The sequence below is a fragment of the Mirounga angustirostris genome, unplaced genomic scaffold, assembly GCF_029215605.1.
Source record: "Mirounga angustirostris isolate CCGP_5_RB_7025 unplaced genomic scaffold, mMirAng1.0.hap1 SCAF_8, whole genome shotgun sequence".
In the NCBI taxonomy this organism is placed as follows: domain Eukaryota; kingdom Metazoa; phylum Chordata; class Mammalia; order Carnivora; family Phocidae; genus Mirounga; species Mirounga angustirostris.
Window position 1 is genome coordinate 925,931 of NW_026991716.1, and position 13,689 is coordinate 939,619.

General features: G+C 51.3%; 1 protein-coding gene across 5 annotated transcripts; it reads left to right on the forward strand.

Moving 5' to 3' along the window:
• The first annotated feature begins 13 nt into the window (after positions 1–13).
• On the forward strand, positions 14–11,639 carry ZNF311 (zinc finger protein 311). Of its 5 annotated transcripts, none has more exons than XM_045866207.3 (7): positions 14–452; positions 1,022–1,346; positions 1,874–1,952; positions 5,907–5,998; positions 6,276–6,402; positions 6,743–6,847; positions 9,145–11,639. In XM_045866207.3, the coding sequence occupies exons 2-7, from the start codon at positions 1,338–1,340 to the stop codon at positions 10,689–10,691; spliced, it is 1,959 nt and encodes a 652-aa protein (XP_045722163.1). In that variant the 5' UTR covers positions 14–452; positions 1,022–1,337; the 3' UTR covers positions 10,692–11,639. The 5 variants fall into 5 exon arrangements, with proteins under 5 accessions (XP_045722163.1, XP_045722165.1, XP_045722164.1 ...); XM_045866209.3 differs by having other exon boundaries at positions 1,091–1,346; XM_045866208.3 differs by having other exon boundaries at positions 14–442.
• The last annotated feature ends 2,050 nt before the right edge of the window (positions 11,640–13,689 follow it).

Consider the following 13,689-nt stretch of genomic DNA (forward strand, 5'->3'; position numbering starts at 1 on the left):
AAGTGGAGCTGGCACAGATTTCCCGGTTGCTGGTCTCCTGGGGCGAGTGGGCGGGAAGGGCCGCGCCTCCGGGCCGCGCCTCCAGCCCGCGCGCGGTGGGAGCTCGGCCGCGGGCTCCCGCGCTACGGCCGGGTCGTCCAGGGTCGCGGCGGGAGGGGCGGGCTTCGCCGCCAGACGGGGCTCTCCCGCAGGTTCTGGCCCCCTGTTCCTACCCCGCATTTATTGTCCTCCCAGCGTCCGCGCACGCGGTCATTCCTTGAGCCGCTGGGGCAGCGCTGTTTTAGGCGTTGCAAGTACAGCTGCGAGCGCAGTGGCCAGAAATCCCTGCCCTCGGGAGCCCGCCCAGTGCAGTGAGGGAGAGACCGACCCTACATAACGACGCAGAACCGGTGACTTACCGGGCTGGGAAGTGGGCGGTGCTGCTGGAGAAAACAGAGGAAAGGTAACGCCAGGTAGGCGTCGGGATCGGAAGGAGCGAGCAGGTGGCAGCGTTCGTAGGGCGCCTAGAGCCGATCTTGGGAAGATGACAGACAAGCACACACTTGGAAGCGAGGTCGTGTGCCCTGAGAATTGCTGGCGGTGGAGGGACGGCCGGTGCAAAAGCCCTAAGGGGGGAGAGAAAGGTCTGTGTGAGTGAGCACGGTGGGACGAGGAGGAGCGCAGGAGGAGCGGCGCTCGGCGCGTCTGTAGACTTTATGCCACGTAAGACCAGCTTTTATTCTGAGTACGTGAGAGAGGTGGTCAGAAGGAACGGGCACGTGTGTCCGCCCTGTTCCGAGTAAGCTGGAGACGGGAGGTTGTAAGCAGAGATGAAATGACCCAGTTTAGGTTTCAAGCACACCACTCTGACCGCTGTATTGGTAAGAGGTGGAAGGGAAGGATAGACGCAGGGAGACCAGTTAGTAAGATTGGGGAGCAAGGCGCGCGATGGCGGCTTGGACCAGGATGGTAGCTGTGGAGGTCATATTCCAGATACGTAACATTTCCAGTTTGCCTTCCTGTGCTCCCTCTTTTCCCACAGATAATCCCCAGTGATTGCTTCTTTTTGCTGTGTTCATGGTCCTCTCTTCCCTTTTCATGGAATATTCAGGAAAACAAGGTGTGAGACCACAGCTAGCTCAATAGTGCTGATGAAGCCCAAATCCAGGGCATTGTGTGACACATCAGGCCAAACAGCAGCTGCCCTGTGGGTCATCAGGGGCGCTTTGGCTGGCATCCCCCAGGCCACTTCCAAATTTGTTGTCTGGGCAAAGCCAGAACTGACTCTGGGAGTTTGACCCAAGCAGCAGGGAAGAATCTGGACTGCGGTGGAAGACTAAAGAAAGCTGGGTAAAAAGATGTGGCAGGTAAGGAAAGGAGGGTCTGCAACGTGTCCCAAGGAGGAGGAAGAAGCGAGTACAAAAAAGGAAAGCAGTGGGGGCCATGGTGGAAGTTTCCTGCTTCAAAATATTATTTTTCCTGGATGGCTTCGTGACCATGAAAACTTTCCAGTGACAGAGAGGAAGACTTTTCTGTTTTTCTTTCTTTTTTTTTTTATTTATTTATTTATTCATGAGAGATAGAGAGAGAGGCAGAGGGAGAGAGAGGGAGAAGCAGGCTCCCCGCGGAGCAGGGGGCCTGATGTGGGACTCAATCCCAGGACTCTGGGATCATGACCTGAGCTGAAGGCAGACACTTAACCGACTGAGCCACCCAGGCGTCCCGACTTTTCTGTTTTTCATAAGGTGTATCGGACTGAGTCCCTGAATTTCTCTCCCCTCTTGGTATGTCTGGGAGTTGATTTCCACGGACAAAGCTTTATAGTTTATAGTTGTTTAGGGCTTGTTTTCCTCCTGTCCATAACCTCCCTGAGTTTTTCTGTGCCTCGTAATAGGCAGTGGTGTCACATGAGAGTCCAGGCCCACCACGCCAGCTGCCTGGGACCCCTGATGCTGAGCTCCTGCAGGAAAGAGGTGAGGCACATAGGGTATTGTGCCAAGAGGGGTGGAGGGAGGCAGGGAGGAGATGCTTCCTGGGGCTTGGGAAGCCCCTCATTATTGAGCATTTATTGGAAGACTATTCTAGGCTTGGATCAGTATTGAGAGGAACTAAATTATTCAGTTTCTGCCCTCATCTTACACCAAATTTGGAAAAAATAATCAGACTTATAAGAAAAAATTCTACAAAGCAACTTATCAAAGAAATTGCATTCCATCACGTATTATATGTACAACTTGACACGATAAATAACATATATGTGTACATAAAACCTGTGGTATCATTCAGTAACTCCTACCCCACCAGTTTTGCCAACATGTCCATGTTGAATGTATGTAATTTCACTTCTGTAGACCTTTCTGGAACCCTGAGATTTTAAAAGTATAAAATGAGTCCCTGAGAAACAGAAGATAAAACAGTGGCAAAGAAGGAGCAAAGGTTTTGTCGTGAAGCTTTGGGAAAAATAAAGATAGATGGAGGAATGTGAGGCTGGGCTTTAGAAGTGCTGAGTGATGACGTGTGTGAAGAGCAAAGTGGACAAGACTGGAGAAGTGGCGGGGCGCCTGGGTGGCTCAGTCATTAGGCATCTGTCTTCGGCTCAGGTCATGATCCCAGGGTCCTGGGGTCAAGCCCCGCATCGGGCTCCCTGCTCCGCGGGAAGCCTGCTTCTCCCTCTCCTACTCCCCCTGCTTGTGTTCCCTCTCTCGCTGTCTCTCTCAGTTGAAATAAATAAAATCTTTAAAAAAAGAAAAAGACTGGAGAAGTGGCTGATGGAGGTAAAACCCAGGACACAGCATTCAGCAGTTCCGTAGTTCCAAAGGCAGACCCTGAAAGGCAGACTTTTGGACAGAGGACTAGGCACCTGGGCACCCCAAAAGTAGACTTTTAGTATATATTATCTACAAAGAAGAAAAGAGTATATTATTGGAACTTCCAGAGGAGAAATCCTGAAATTTCAACTGTATAAGGAATCATAAATGAAAATTTTTTTTTTTTAAGATTTTTTTTTTTAATTTATTTATTTCAGACAGAGAGAATGAGAGAGAGAGAGCACATGAGAGGGGGGAGGGTCAGAGGCAGAAGCAGGCTCCCTGCCGAGCAGGGAGCCCGATGCGGGACTCGATCCAGGGACTCCAGGATCATGACCTGAGCCGAAGGCAGTCGCTTAACCAACTGAGCCACCCAGGCGCCCAGGAATCATAAATGAAAATTAATAATATAGAATATATTTGAGGTAGAAGATAATCGACACTGCTTAACTTGGGTGTTTAATTTCATTTTTTTAAATATAAAATTATACACACTCTTATGGTTCACATCTGACCTGCATCTCCTGGTCCTCTTTTTTCATAAGACCTTAAATTCTCTTCCCATTGGTGATTTTCAGGACCATAAAGTTCATAGTTACCTAACATATAAAGTTCATAGGTATCTGACATATAAATGAATGAACCTCATCCTAGATAATATCTGTACACTGCTTTAACAAACAGTTACTGGCTGAATGTTTGTGTCCCCTCAAAATTCACATGTTGAAGCCCTAACCCCCATTGTGGTGATATTTAGAGGTGGGGCCTTTGGGAAGTAATTTGGTTTAGAGAAAGACATAAGGGTGGGGCCACGTGAAGAGATTCGTGTCCTTATTAGAGCTGTCTGCATCCCCCACATGAGGATAGGATGGCAAGCCGGGCAGGGCTCATGCCAGAACCTGGATCTCCAACTTCCAGCCTCCAGAACCATGAGAAGTAGGTTTCCAGCGTGTGAGCCAGCCAGGCCGTGGTATTTTGTTATGGCAGCCTGAGTTGGCAAAGGTAGTTTCGTGCCGTTTGAGTACATAGCCTGTCTCCCAAGTTCATGTTTTTTGTTGTTGTTGTTTTTTAAGATTTTATTTATTTGACAGAGAGAGAGACAGCGAGAGAGGGAACACAAGCAGGGGGAGTGGGAGAGGGAGAAGCAGGGGGAGCGGGAGAGGGAGAAGCAGGGGGAGCGGGAGAGGGAGAAGCAGGGGGAGCAGGAGAGGGAGAAGCAGGGGGAGCGGGAGAGGGAGAAGCAGGCTTCCCGCTGAGCAGGGAGCCCGATGTGGGGCTCGATCCCAGGACCCTGAGATCATGACCCGAGCCGAAGGCAGACGCTCAACGACTGAGCCATCCAGGCGCCCCTCCCAAGTTCATGTTTAACTTGAGGGCAGAAACTGACCTTTCAAAATCTGAAGCTAAAAACTAAAGCCTAAGAACCACTGTGGTGACCAGGGATTGAGGAGGGAGAAATAGCAAGTTGTGTAATGGGTATAGAGTTTCAGTTTTGCAGGATGAAAAAGCTCTGGAGATTACACAACACTGTGAGTATTTTTAACACTGCTGAACTGTGCACTTAAAAACGGTTAAGACGGTAAATTTTGTTACGTATTTTTTTCCACAATTCAAAAAAATTCTTAGTGTGATGAGCACTTTTTAAAAAAAAGAAGAACCGCTGTGAGTTAACAAAACTTTCCCAGTCTGTGAAGAGGGTATAGTAAAAATCCAACTGGGATATATCTGGAGGGGAGTTTGGGTTAAATAGGGGTATGTTTTGTCAAAACTCACCCAATAGTACACTTAAGACTTGTTTATTTTACTGTAGTAAATTTTACCTCAACAAGAACGTAAACAAATACTGAACTCTAGTTCATGATATGGACCATAAGGTGTTTTGGGGTGCAGTATGCTGATATCTTCGATTACTTTGAAATGCAGCAAAAAATAAAGTGAATTAATAGAGGGCTAGTTAGATGGACAGATACGCGATAGAGCACATATTATGAACGTTAAAGTGAGTATGTGGATGTTTACTAAACCTTTCAGCTTTTCTCTATATTTGAAAACGTTCATGATAAAGTGTGGATTGGGAAAAAAAAAAAAAAAAACAGTTGGGAGGTTTATGTTTTTGACATCACAAGGAGCAGAGCAGACCGAGCATCTGCTGTGAGCTGTGTGCAGGCCAGGTGGCTGTGGGACTGTGTGCGACAAAGAATTACCGAGCACGTGGGCTTGTAGAGTGAGACGCGGGGTGACAGAGTGGGGCCCATGAGGACTAAAACACAGTCCGGGTCTTGGTCAAAAGCCAAGAGTAGCCTAAACCGAAGAAGAATCGTGGGGAGTTTCTCTGGGAAGAAACCAGTCTGCTCCTAAATTGAAGTTTCGGCGAAATTGGAATGAAATTTTGGGGACCTGAGGCCACAGGGTAATCCTTGGGTCTTACCAACTGGTGACTAACCCCACTGGTATCTTCTGAAAGAAACTGTTCAGACTCTGATTTGGAATGTGCTGATGAACTTTCTAGAAAGGTTAGTTGCCGCAAACACTGCAGCTGGAGGAAGGTTGGGCGGGCCCACTAGGAAGGACTTAGGGCCGCGTTGACTAGCAGTGTGTGCTCTACTACCCAGGTGTGGGGAGGGTGGTTTAGGGCTCGGGAATTAATAGGAGAAACTCAGAATCACAGGGGGAAGGTGGTGGTTCTCTAAGAAGAACAGGAAAGAAAATTTTCCAAGAAACTAACTGGGGGCAGAGCAGCCACGAAGTTACCGAAAGGAGCAAGCTTTGGGCCTGTCCCTGCATATTTCTATTCCTCACTTTCATCCTTTCTGTTCGCCCCACCCCACCCCTTCAACCCGTTCAAATACTGGAGGAGAGGTTATCCCACAAGCCAGGAGTCAGTGATGTGGGCTTGGGGCGGGGAGGGGTGAAGTCATTCTAGGATGAAGAGAGACCAGAGGAGAAAACACGTCGTAGGTGAGGGAGAGAGCACTGGCCATCCGCGCGACCTTGTGCCGAACCCGAGGCTGGAGAAATAATGGGGAAGACGGAGCTTGAGAAGCTTCTATACCGGGGAAAAGAGGAAAGCGGAAGGTTTCGGTAATACTGTACCAAATTGACCCGCCTCGTTTCTCTCAGCTCTGCCAACCCCTCAGCATCCTGCCTTTGGCAGAGAGGGAAGCCAAGGAGACCAGCCCGGAGCAAAGAGCACACCGATGAGCCAGGCCCGGGTAAGCTGCGGCCCCTCCATCCTTCCCGGAAATACAGCACCGCCTCCTTCCACTCATTCCCTGACTCAGCCCCCAAATGCAGGTGCTCCCTCTCGAGGAACATTCCACTGGATGACACGCCATTCATTCCTTGTTCCCTCTGCCATGGGTGTTCACTTCCTTTCACCTCAACCCAAATACACAAAACACAGTAACCACCTCGTTTCTATAAACCTTCTCCCAAAGGGGGAGGGCCCCATGGGGTTTTCTCCAGGACAGCGGGACTGCACTGTTTCAGGACTCGGTGACGTTTGAGGACGTGGCCGTGCACTTCAGTAGTGGAGAGTGGCAGTGTCTGACCCGCGCTCAGCGGCACCTCTATGCAGACGTCATGTTGGAGAACTACGGGAACGTGATCTCGGTCGGTAAGGACGTCCCTGCACTTGGCTCAGTACTGTTTGCTTTTCCTTTCAGTTGCGTTGTTTACTGATGTATGTGGGGCCTCATATTCTTGCCTCTGTTATATGGCAAGATCATTGAAAGAGCAGCGACCGTCCCCCCAGGGTCTCCTCCTCTGCCTTTTGAGTAGGACTCTTCTGCGAATATCCGTACACGTTTTCATGTGACCAGACCCCTGAACAAACCCTCTCTCTACCCCAGTGGCCATTTCTTTCTTGTTGCCCTACGTGGACAGAGGGGTCAAGGCTGGGTATTAGGACCCTTGTCATGTTGCTCTGCACACTCGTATTCCTTCTCCACGACCAGGCTTTGCGGTCCCTAAGCCTCCTCTGATCTCCCATCTGGAGCAAGGGAACGAGCCCTGCGTTCAGGATCTGCAGGACGGGGGGTTCCTGAGCTGCTCCTTCCCAGGTGAGTGATGGAGGCGCTCCAGCCTCCTGCTGGGTGCCCTGTGGCAGGTGTTTGTAGAACGTTCTTAGTGCCGGGTCATCCGTCCTCACCCGCCCGGGCACCCTAACAAAGAGAAAACAAACAGCAGCAAACTCTTTGGGCAAATATTCTGTCATGATCTGATTGCTTCTTTGCACCCTATCTAATAGGCCCTTTGCAATTCGGTCCTCAGAGAAAGCTCAGTGAGTTCACCTCCCTTCTGTGTATCAGTTCCTCCAGTGCTCAGAGAACCCTGCTTTTCTGCCCCTAGTTTTCGTTCAGGACCTTCCCCACACTGAGCCCCGGGCCTCTGACCCTTGCCTTTCTCTGCTTTCCCTCACGGCGTCAGCTCGGCGGCAGGGGCTGGCTGCATGGACATGGCTCCCTTCTCCCCTTTCCTGGGCAGCACTCTTGTTCCTAACTCCCGGCTTGCTGGGTAGCCCGTCGTCTGCTGGAGAGCGGCATGCCTGAAGGCAAACTCGCCTGCCCGCAGCCCGTCTCCACCGAGCCCTCCCTGTTTCTGTACCCGGGTCCACCTCTCTCTCACGTTGCCTCTCACACTCCCTGACCCACGTTCCTGGTCAGTCGTGAATCAGTACCAGCTCCTCATTCAAACTGTTTTCTCCATCCGTCCTTCAAAAAAGTGTCCCTTATCTGTAGGCCAGCCCAGCTGCCCTATCACAATACCTACTCTTCCTTCCTCCTCCCTCCTGCCCTCCAACAAACATTTATTGAGCAATTGCACACCAGCCACTCGACAAGGTACTGAGATGGCATCAAATATTATTGCCTAGCAGGGAAGGCAGGTAGTGAGGGGTGGCACGGAATAGCGGGAGTCACAGATACGTACCTGGGATACACAGACACGGAAGAGAAGCATCTGAATCTGAGTTGGGGACCAGGTGGCTGTGGAAGGAATGACCATGAACTAAGCGGTGGCGTAAGTCAGATGGTTTAGTGGGAGGAGGGAAGAGGCATTCTGAGAACGTGGGGAAGTGCTGAGGAGGAAAAGCATGAAGTGTGCGCAGCGTGGCCGGAGCAAAGGGCTCCAGGCGGCCGGTGTGGGAGCAGCAAGGAGCAAGGCCACGATTCAGAGGGGTTTTGATAAACTGCAGACTTTGAACTTTATTCTGACAGTAGGAGTGACATTGATGAAGCATTCACGTCCGTGTGGCAAGTGCTTTACCCACCTTAGCATATGTAAAATGATCCCATCTTACAGATGAGCAACTGAGGCCAGGGAGATGCAGCCAACCCCGCGGGCTGCACAGCCAGTAGGAGTCAGCGTGAGGATTTCAGCCCAGATGGTCCCACTGCAGACCTGCGGCTCTGACCTGCACGCTTTACCTCCTTTCCGTCTGGTTAACCACGCAGTGCCACTGAGACCTTTCAAGCTGAGGAGTGGCATGATTAGATTTGATTTTTAGAAAGAAAAATCTGGAAGCAGAGTAGAGCACAGATTCGAGGGGAGGCAGACTAAAGGACAGTAGGGGGTGGGGGGCAGTTAATGAGCAAGAATGCCCTGGCAGGAGAAAGAGAGAGGAAGGGGTGAGCTGAGATACAGAGAAGACTTATTAGAGCTCTGGTTGCCAGCAGTAGAAATTAACTCAAACTAACAGGCAAAACAATGAGAATTTATTATTCAGGGGTGTCATGGAAGCTAAGAGCAGGGGGACATCAGGGCCCTCACCCCACCGTCCCCTCTGCAGGTCTGCTTCCCTCCGTGCTGGCTGACTGCCCCGCTCTGCTCGCTGCCGATGGCAGGATGCTCCCTCCCCTGGGCGGTACACCCTCCCCCCAGCACTGGCTGTTGTCAGAGCCTGAGTCAGAGTCCAAGGAGAGAGAACCTGGCCTGGTCTGGGTGAGGGGGGCCAGATGGGATGTGCCCTGCACCCAGGTGGGCAGAGCTGCACTGCAGAGCAGATGGGTCCCTGGGGGTTAGACTGCAGTCCATGTCTCAGGTGGAATTGTAAAATGTCAGCTGAGCAAATCTGAAGGACAGAGAGGGTTGGATGTGACTCAGTTTCCTGACCGAGGTGCCTGGGCGTACCGTGAGATTCTCGAGAACAAGTAGGTTTCTAAGGATTTTTGTAAAGTTTACAGAGTCTGAGCTGTCTTGGTACTTCTCCTTATACCAACCTGTCGCAGCCTTTGGCCATAACCGTAGCTCTCTTCCAGCCTGGGAAAGTCACGTACCCTTCATAGGGCTTCACCCGTTCACCTCTCCCATCTCCCGTGTTTCACGACCCCTGAACATGTGACATTTTTATTTCCTTAAGTATCAGTGGACAGGACCTGGCCGGGGACTGAGAAGGCAAGTTCAGAACAGGAGGTGTTTGAGAGCGGGGAAGTCTGCTGGGTCCACGTCAAAAGTCTCCTGAAAGTCCTGTCCCACGATCCTGAGGCTGGAGGAGCTCGTGCCCAGGATGTCAAGTTAGGGAATCCACGGGACGCGCCCGGGATGGAGACGCTGGGAGGGGAGCAGGTGACCTGCAACGAAGGAAAGGCCCCAGAGGTCCTCAGAAAAAACTTCAATCCAGGCGCGAAGCGTATTCCGTATACCGGAGTCCTTCCAGAACGGAAACCGCACAGCGGGGCCGAACGTGGCAAGAGCTTCAGTTGGCATGCGGACCTGCTTCTGCACGAGCGCGTGCGTGCTGGCGAGCAGCCCCGTGTGTGCCTCGAGTGCGGGAAAGCGTTCAAGACCAGCAGCCAGCTTTCGGTGCACCGCATCAGCCACACGGGGGAGAAGCCCTTCCGCTGCGCGCAGTGCGGGAAGGCCTTCGGCAGCCCGTCCGCGCTCTGCCGCCACAGGAAGGCGCACGGCGGGGAGAAGCCGCACGGCTGCGGCGCGTGCGGGAAGGCCTTCGAGAGCAGGAGCCGGCTCCGTCTGCACCAGCTGGTCCACAGCGGGGAGAGGCCGCACGAGTGCGCCGTCTGCGGGAAGGCCTTCCCGCTCAAGCATTGCCTCACGCTGCACAGCCGCACGCACAGCGGGGAGCGGCCCTACGCGTGCGGGGAGTGCGGCAGGGCCTTCCGCGGGAGCTCGGACCTCCGCAAGCACGCGAGGACGCACAGCGGCGAGCGGCCGTACGCGTGCGGGGAGTGCGGCAGGGCCTTCAGCCGCAGCTCGGACCTGCGCAAGCACGCGCGGGCGCACGCGCGGGCGCGAGGCGGGGGCTGCCCGCAGTGCGGCCAAGCCTTCGGCAGCCGGGCGGAGCTCAGCCGGCACCGCAGGACGCACGCGCCCGAGAAGCCCTACGCGTGCGGCGAGTGCGGGCGCGCCTTCCGGCACCAGTGCAAGCGCCGGGCGCACGAGCGCGCGCACCGCGGGGAGAGGCCGCACCCGTGCGCGCACTGCGGGAAGACCTTCCAGGACCGGCACTGCCTCGCCGTCCACCAGCGCGTGCACACGGGCGAGAAGCCGTTCGCCTGCGCGCAGTGTGGGAGAGCCTTCCGCGGGAAGTCCAACCTGACCAACCACCAGAGAATCCACACCGGCGAGAAGCCGTACGCGTGCGAGGCGTGCGGGAAGGCCTTTCATCACAGCTCGGGCCTGACGCAGCACAGACGCATCCACAGCGGGGAGAAGCCCTACAGCTGCGGCGAGTGCGGCACGTCCTTCCGCCAGCGCGCAGCTCTCGTCGGGCACCGGCGGGTTCACACGGGGGAGAAACCCTACGAGTGTGAGCAGTGTGGAAAAGCTTTCAGAGTGAGCGCAAACCTCACGGGACATAAGAAAAGAAGACACAGAGGATGGAGAGCCCACGCGCGTGATGAGGGTGGGAAGGCCCTCTCCCCAGGACCTGTCCGACCTTCCCAGTAGTCGCTGTTTGACCGGCAACCCCTGGGGAAGCCGTTCTGTGTTTGCACTTTCCCGTTTCTCCTTCTGCTCCGGAGCCTGGTTCTTCGCGGCTTGCTGGCCCCCGACCGAGCTCCCCAGAGCCTGACCATGACCTACCTGACCTTGTAGCGGGCACGTTCGCTTCCAATCAGGAATGCCAGTCAGTAATAATAATATCGAATACTTCTTAGTGCTTGCCGCATGCCGGCCACTCTTCTAACGACTTCGTTATTTTAATTCATTTAATCCATAAAACATCCCTACAGGATGAGGAAATTAAGGCATAAAAAGATGAAACGTGCTGAGGATCACTTAGCTAGTAAGTTCTGCAGAAATACCCCCAGAGGCTCAGGCCTGCACCTTTCCCATAGCCTGCAACACATCCCTTAGATGTGAGGCCACAACTCAGTTCAGCACCGAGCATGTTTTAGTTGATAAAATACTGATCATGTTTAGCAAGGTTTTTGTTTTGTTTTAACTTAAAGACTGAATGGAACTTTTCCATGTGGGATCGGGATTTCTGAGATCGGGATGGGAAAGGAAGGCTTAGTGGAGAGTCTGCTGGAGAATCTCTCTCTCCCTCCTCTCCCTCCTCCCCTCCTCTCCCTCTTCTCTCTCTCCTCTCTCTCCCTCTCTAAAAAAAAAAAAAATTTAATCCTAGAAGAAGATGCAAATGTGTCAACCTAATTAACATAATGACCATAATTGAGAATTAAATTTAGTTCTAAGTTCCTTGGTTGGTAAAAAAAAAAAAAAGAGAGAGAGAGAGATGAGCAATGGGTTATCCCAACATTTCTCAAAGGTGTTTTACAAGTTAAGGCTTTTAAAATAATGACTTTAGGAAATGTTAGCTAGGTGGGTTTTTTAAATTCCCTTAAAGACTTATCAGTTTATAATACGCTAATCTAAATCTTAAAGGAGCAATAAAAACATTGCTTTCCAAAAGTAATTGACGACACAATCCTGTTTGAAGCCTCTTCAGGGCTCTTGTTTCAGAAGAAAAAACCTTTTGGGAAATGGTTATACATTATCTAATACAGAAAAACAAGGTGTCCAAGAGATGCGATTTTCTAGTAAAATTCCAGAGGGGATTACATGGTTTCTTATTTTTAAACAAGGGTGGACTGAAACATCGTTCCTTAGGTTCAATTTCTACAGGGAACTTTACATTCTTTATGTGGCCGTTTCCTGCACTGTTTGTGAAAGCCAAGATGAAAACGTTGAAGACATAACAATGAAATTGCCTCTGTGGAGGACGAAATTATGGATATGTGGCTTTCTGGTGAGGAAAAAAAATGACATAAGGACAGTTCAGGATACGTCTGGAGAATTGGCAGTGGTTTTCCAATGCACACACAGCAATAGTTGTACTTTATTATTTTTTTTAAAGATTTTATTTTTTATTTATTTGACAGAGAGAGACACAGCGAGAGAGGGAACACAAGCAGGGGGAGTGGGAGAGGGAGAAGCAGGCTTCCCGCAGAGCAGGGGACCTGATGTGGGGCTCGATCCCAAGACCTTGGGATCATGACCTGAGCCAAAAGCAGACGCTTAACAACTGAGCCAGCCAGGCACCCCAATAGTTGTACTTTAATGCTCGACAAAATACTGTCATACTGTCCTAGAAAATCTGAGGTTTTGTATTTCACAACAGCATGTATAAGCTTTTAGAAAATGTATGTACATGTTCAGAACGTCTGTTTCACCCACAGACTATGGGGTGCTTTCAGACTTTAGACTCAAAGTCAGGGCGCCTGGGTGGCTCAGTTGGTTAAGCGACTGCCTTCGGCTCAGGTCATGATCCTGGAGTCCCGGGATCGAGTCCCACATCAGGCTCCCTGCTCAGCAGGGAGTCTGCTTCTCCCCCTGACCCTCGTCCCTCTCATGCTCTCTGTCTCTCATTGTCTCTCTCGCAAATAAATAAAATCTTAAAAAAAAAAAAAAAAAAATTTTAGACTCAAAGTCATCCCAGCTTGAAAATGCAGCAAGATGGCAGTTCCAGTTTAAATTCTTGACCATCCTCAAGTGTGGATGTGTTGTGTTGTTGACTGGAGAGCTTACATCTTCAGACACCAGTTAACTGGAGGGGGTAGCGGGCCCGACATTCTGTTGTGAAACTTTAAAGACCTCTGTATGGAGCTCAAATACGAGCCTTCTAGACACCACCCTCACCTGTCCATCTTCCACACGACCACTGTCTTCCTAGAACACCGCTGTGATCCAGACACCTGGTCTAAAGACTGCCAACAGACTCTCAGTCCTGCAGTAAGAAACCCCAGAGGACTAGCTTGACCTCCAGGAATCTTCGGATGTTTCCTGAACATCTAAAATGAGTGTTGTGCGATAGAGAACAGACTGGGGGTTGATGGAGGGAGGGGGGTAGGGGATGGGCTGGATAGGGGATGGGCAATAAGGAGAGCACCTGTTGTGATGAGTACTGGTGTTGTATGTAAGTGATGGATCACTGAATTCTCCTGAAACTAAGAGTTCACTGTGTGTTGACTAACTGGAATTTAAATAATAAATTAATAAATAAATAATAAAATGAGCGTTGGGGGGGGAAACACTGAAGAAAGTTCAGATATTTTACCTGTGGGAAAAGTCTGTACATTTATTTTTTTTTTTAAAGATTTTATTTATTTGACAGAGAGAGACACAGCGAGAGAGGGAACACAAGCAGGGGGAGTGGGAGAGGGAGAAGCAGGTTTCCCGCTGAGCGGGGAGCCCAATGTGGGGCCCGATCCCAGGACCCTGGAATCATGACCTGAGCTGAAGGCAGACGCTTAACGACTGAGCCACCCAGGCGCCCAAAAGTTTGTACATTTATTTTTTTTTTAATTTTTATTTATTTATTTGACAGAGAGAGACATAGCGAGAGCAGGAACACAAGCAGGGGGAGTGGGAGAGGGAGAAGCAGCCTTCCCCACGGTGCAGGGAGCCCGATGTGGGGCTCGATCCCAGGACCCCGGGATCATGACCT

Bases quoted from the DNA above. Each gene is read 5' to 3' on its own strand.
- ZNF311 (XM_045866206.3), top strand. The intron at 1,953-5,906 runs GTGAGGCACATA...CGTTTCTCTCAG, and splicing joins TGAGCTCCTGCAGGAAAGAG to CTCTGCCAACCCCTCAGCAT. The intron at 6,403-6,742 runs GTAAGGACGTCC...CTCCACGACCAG, and splicing joins CGGGAACGTGATCTCGGTCG to GCTTTGCGGTCCCTAAGCCT.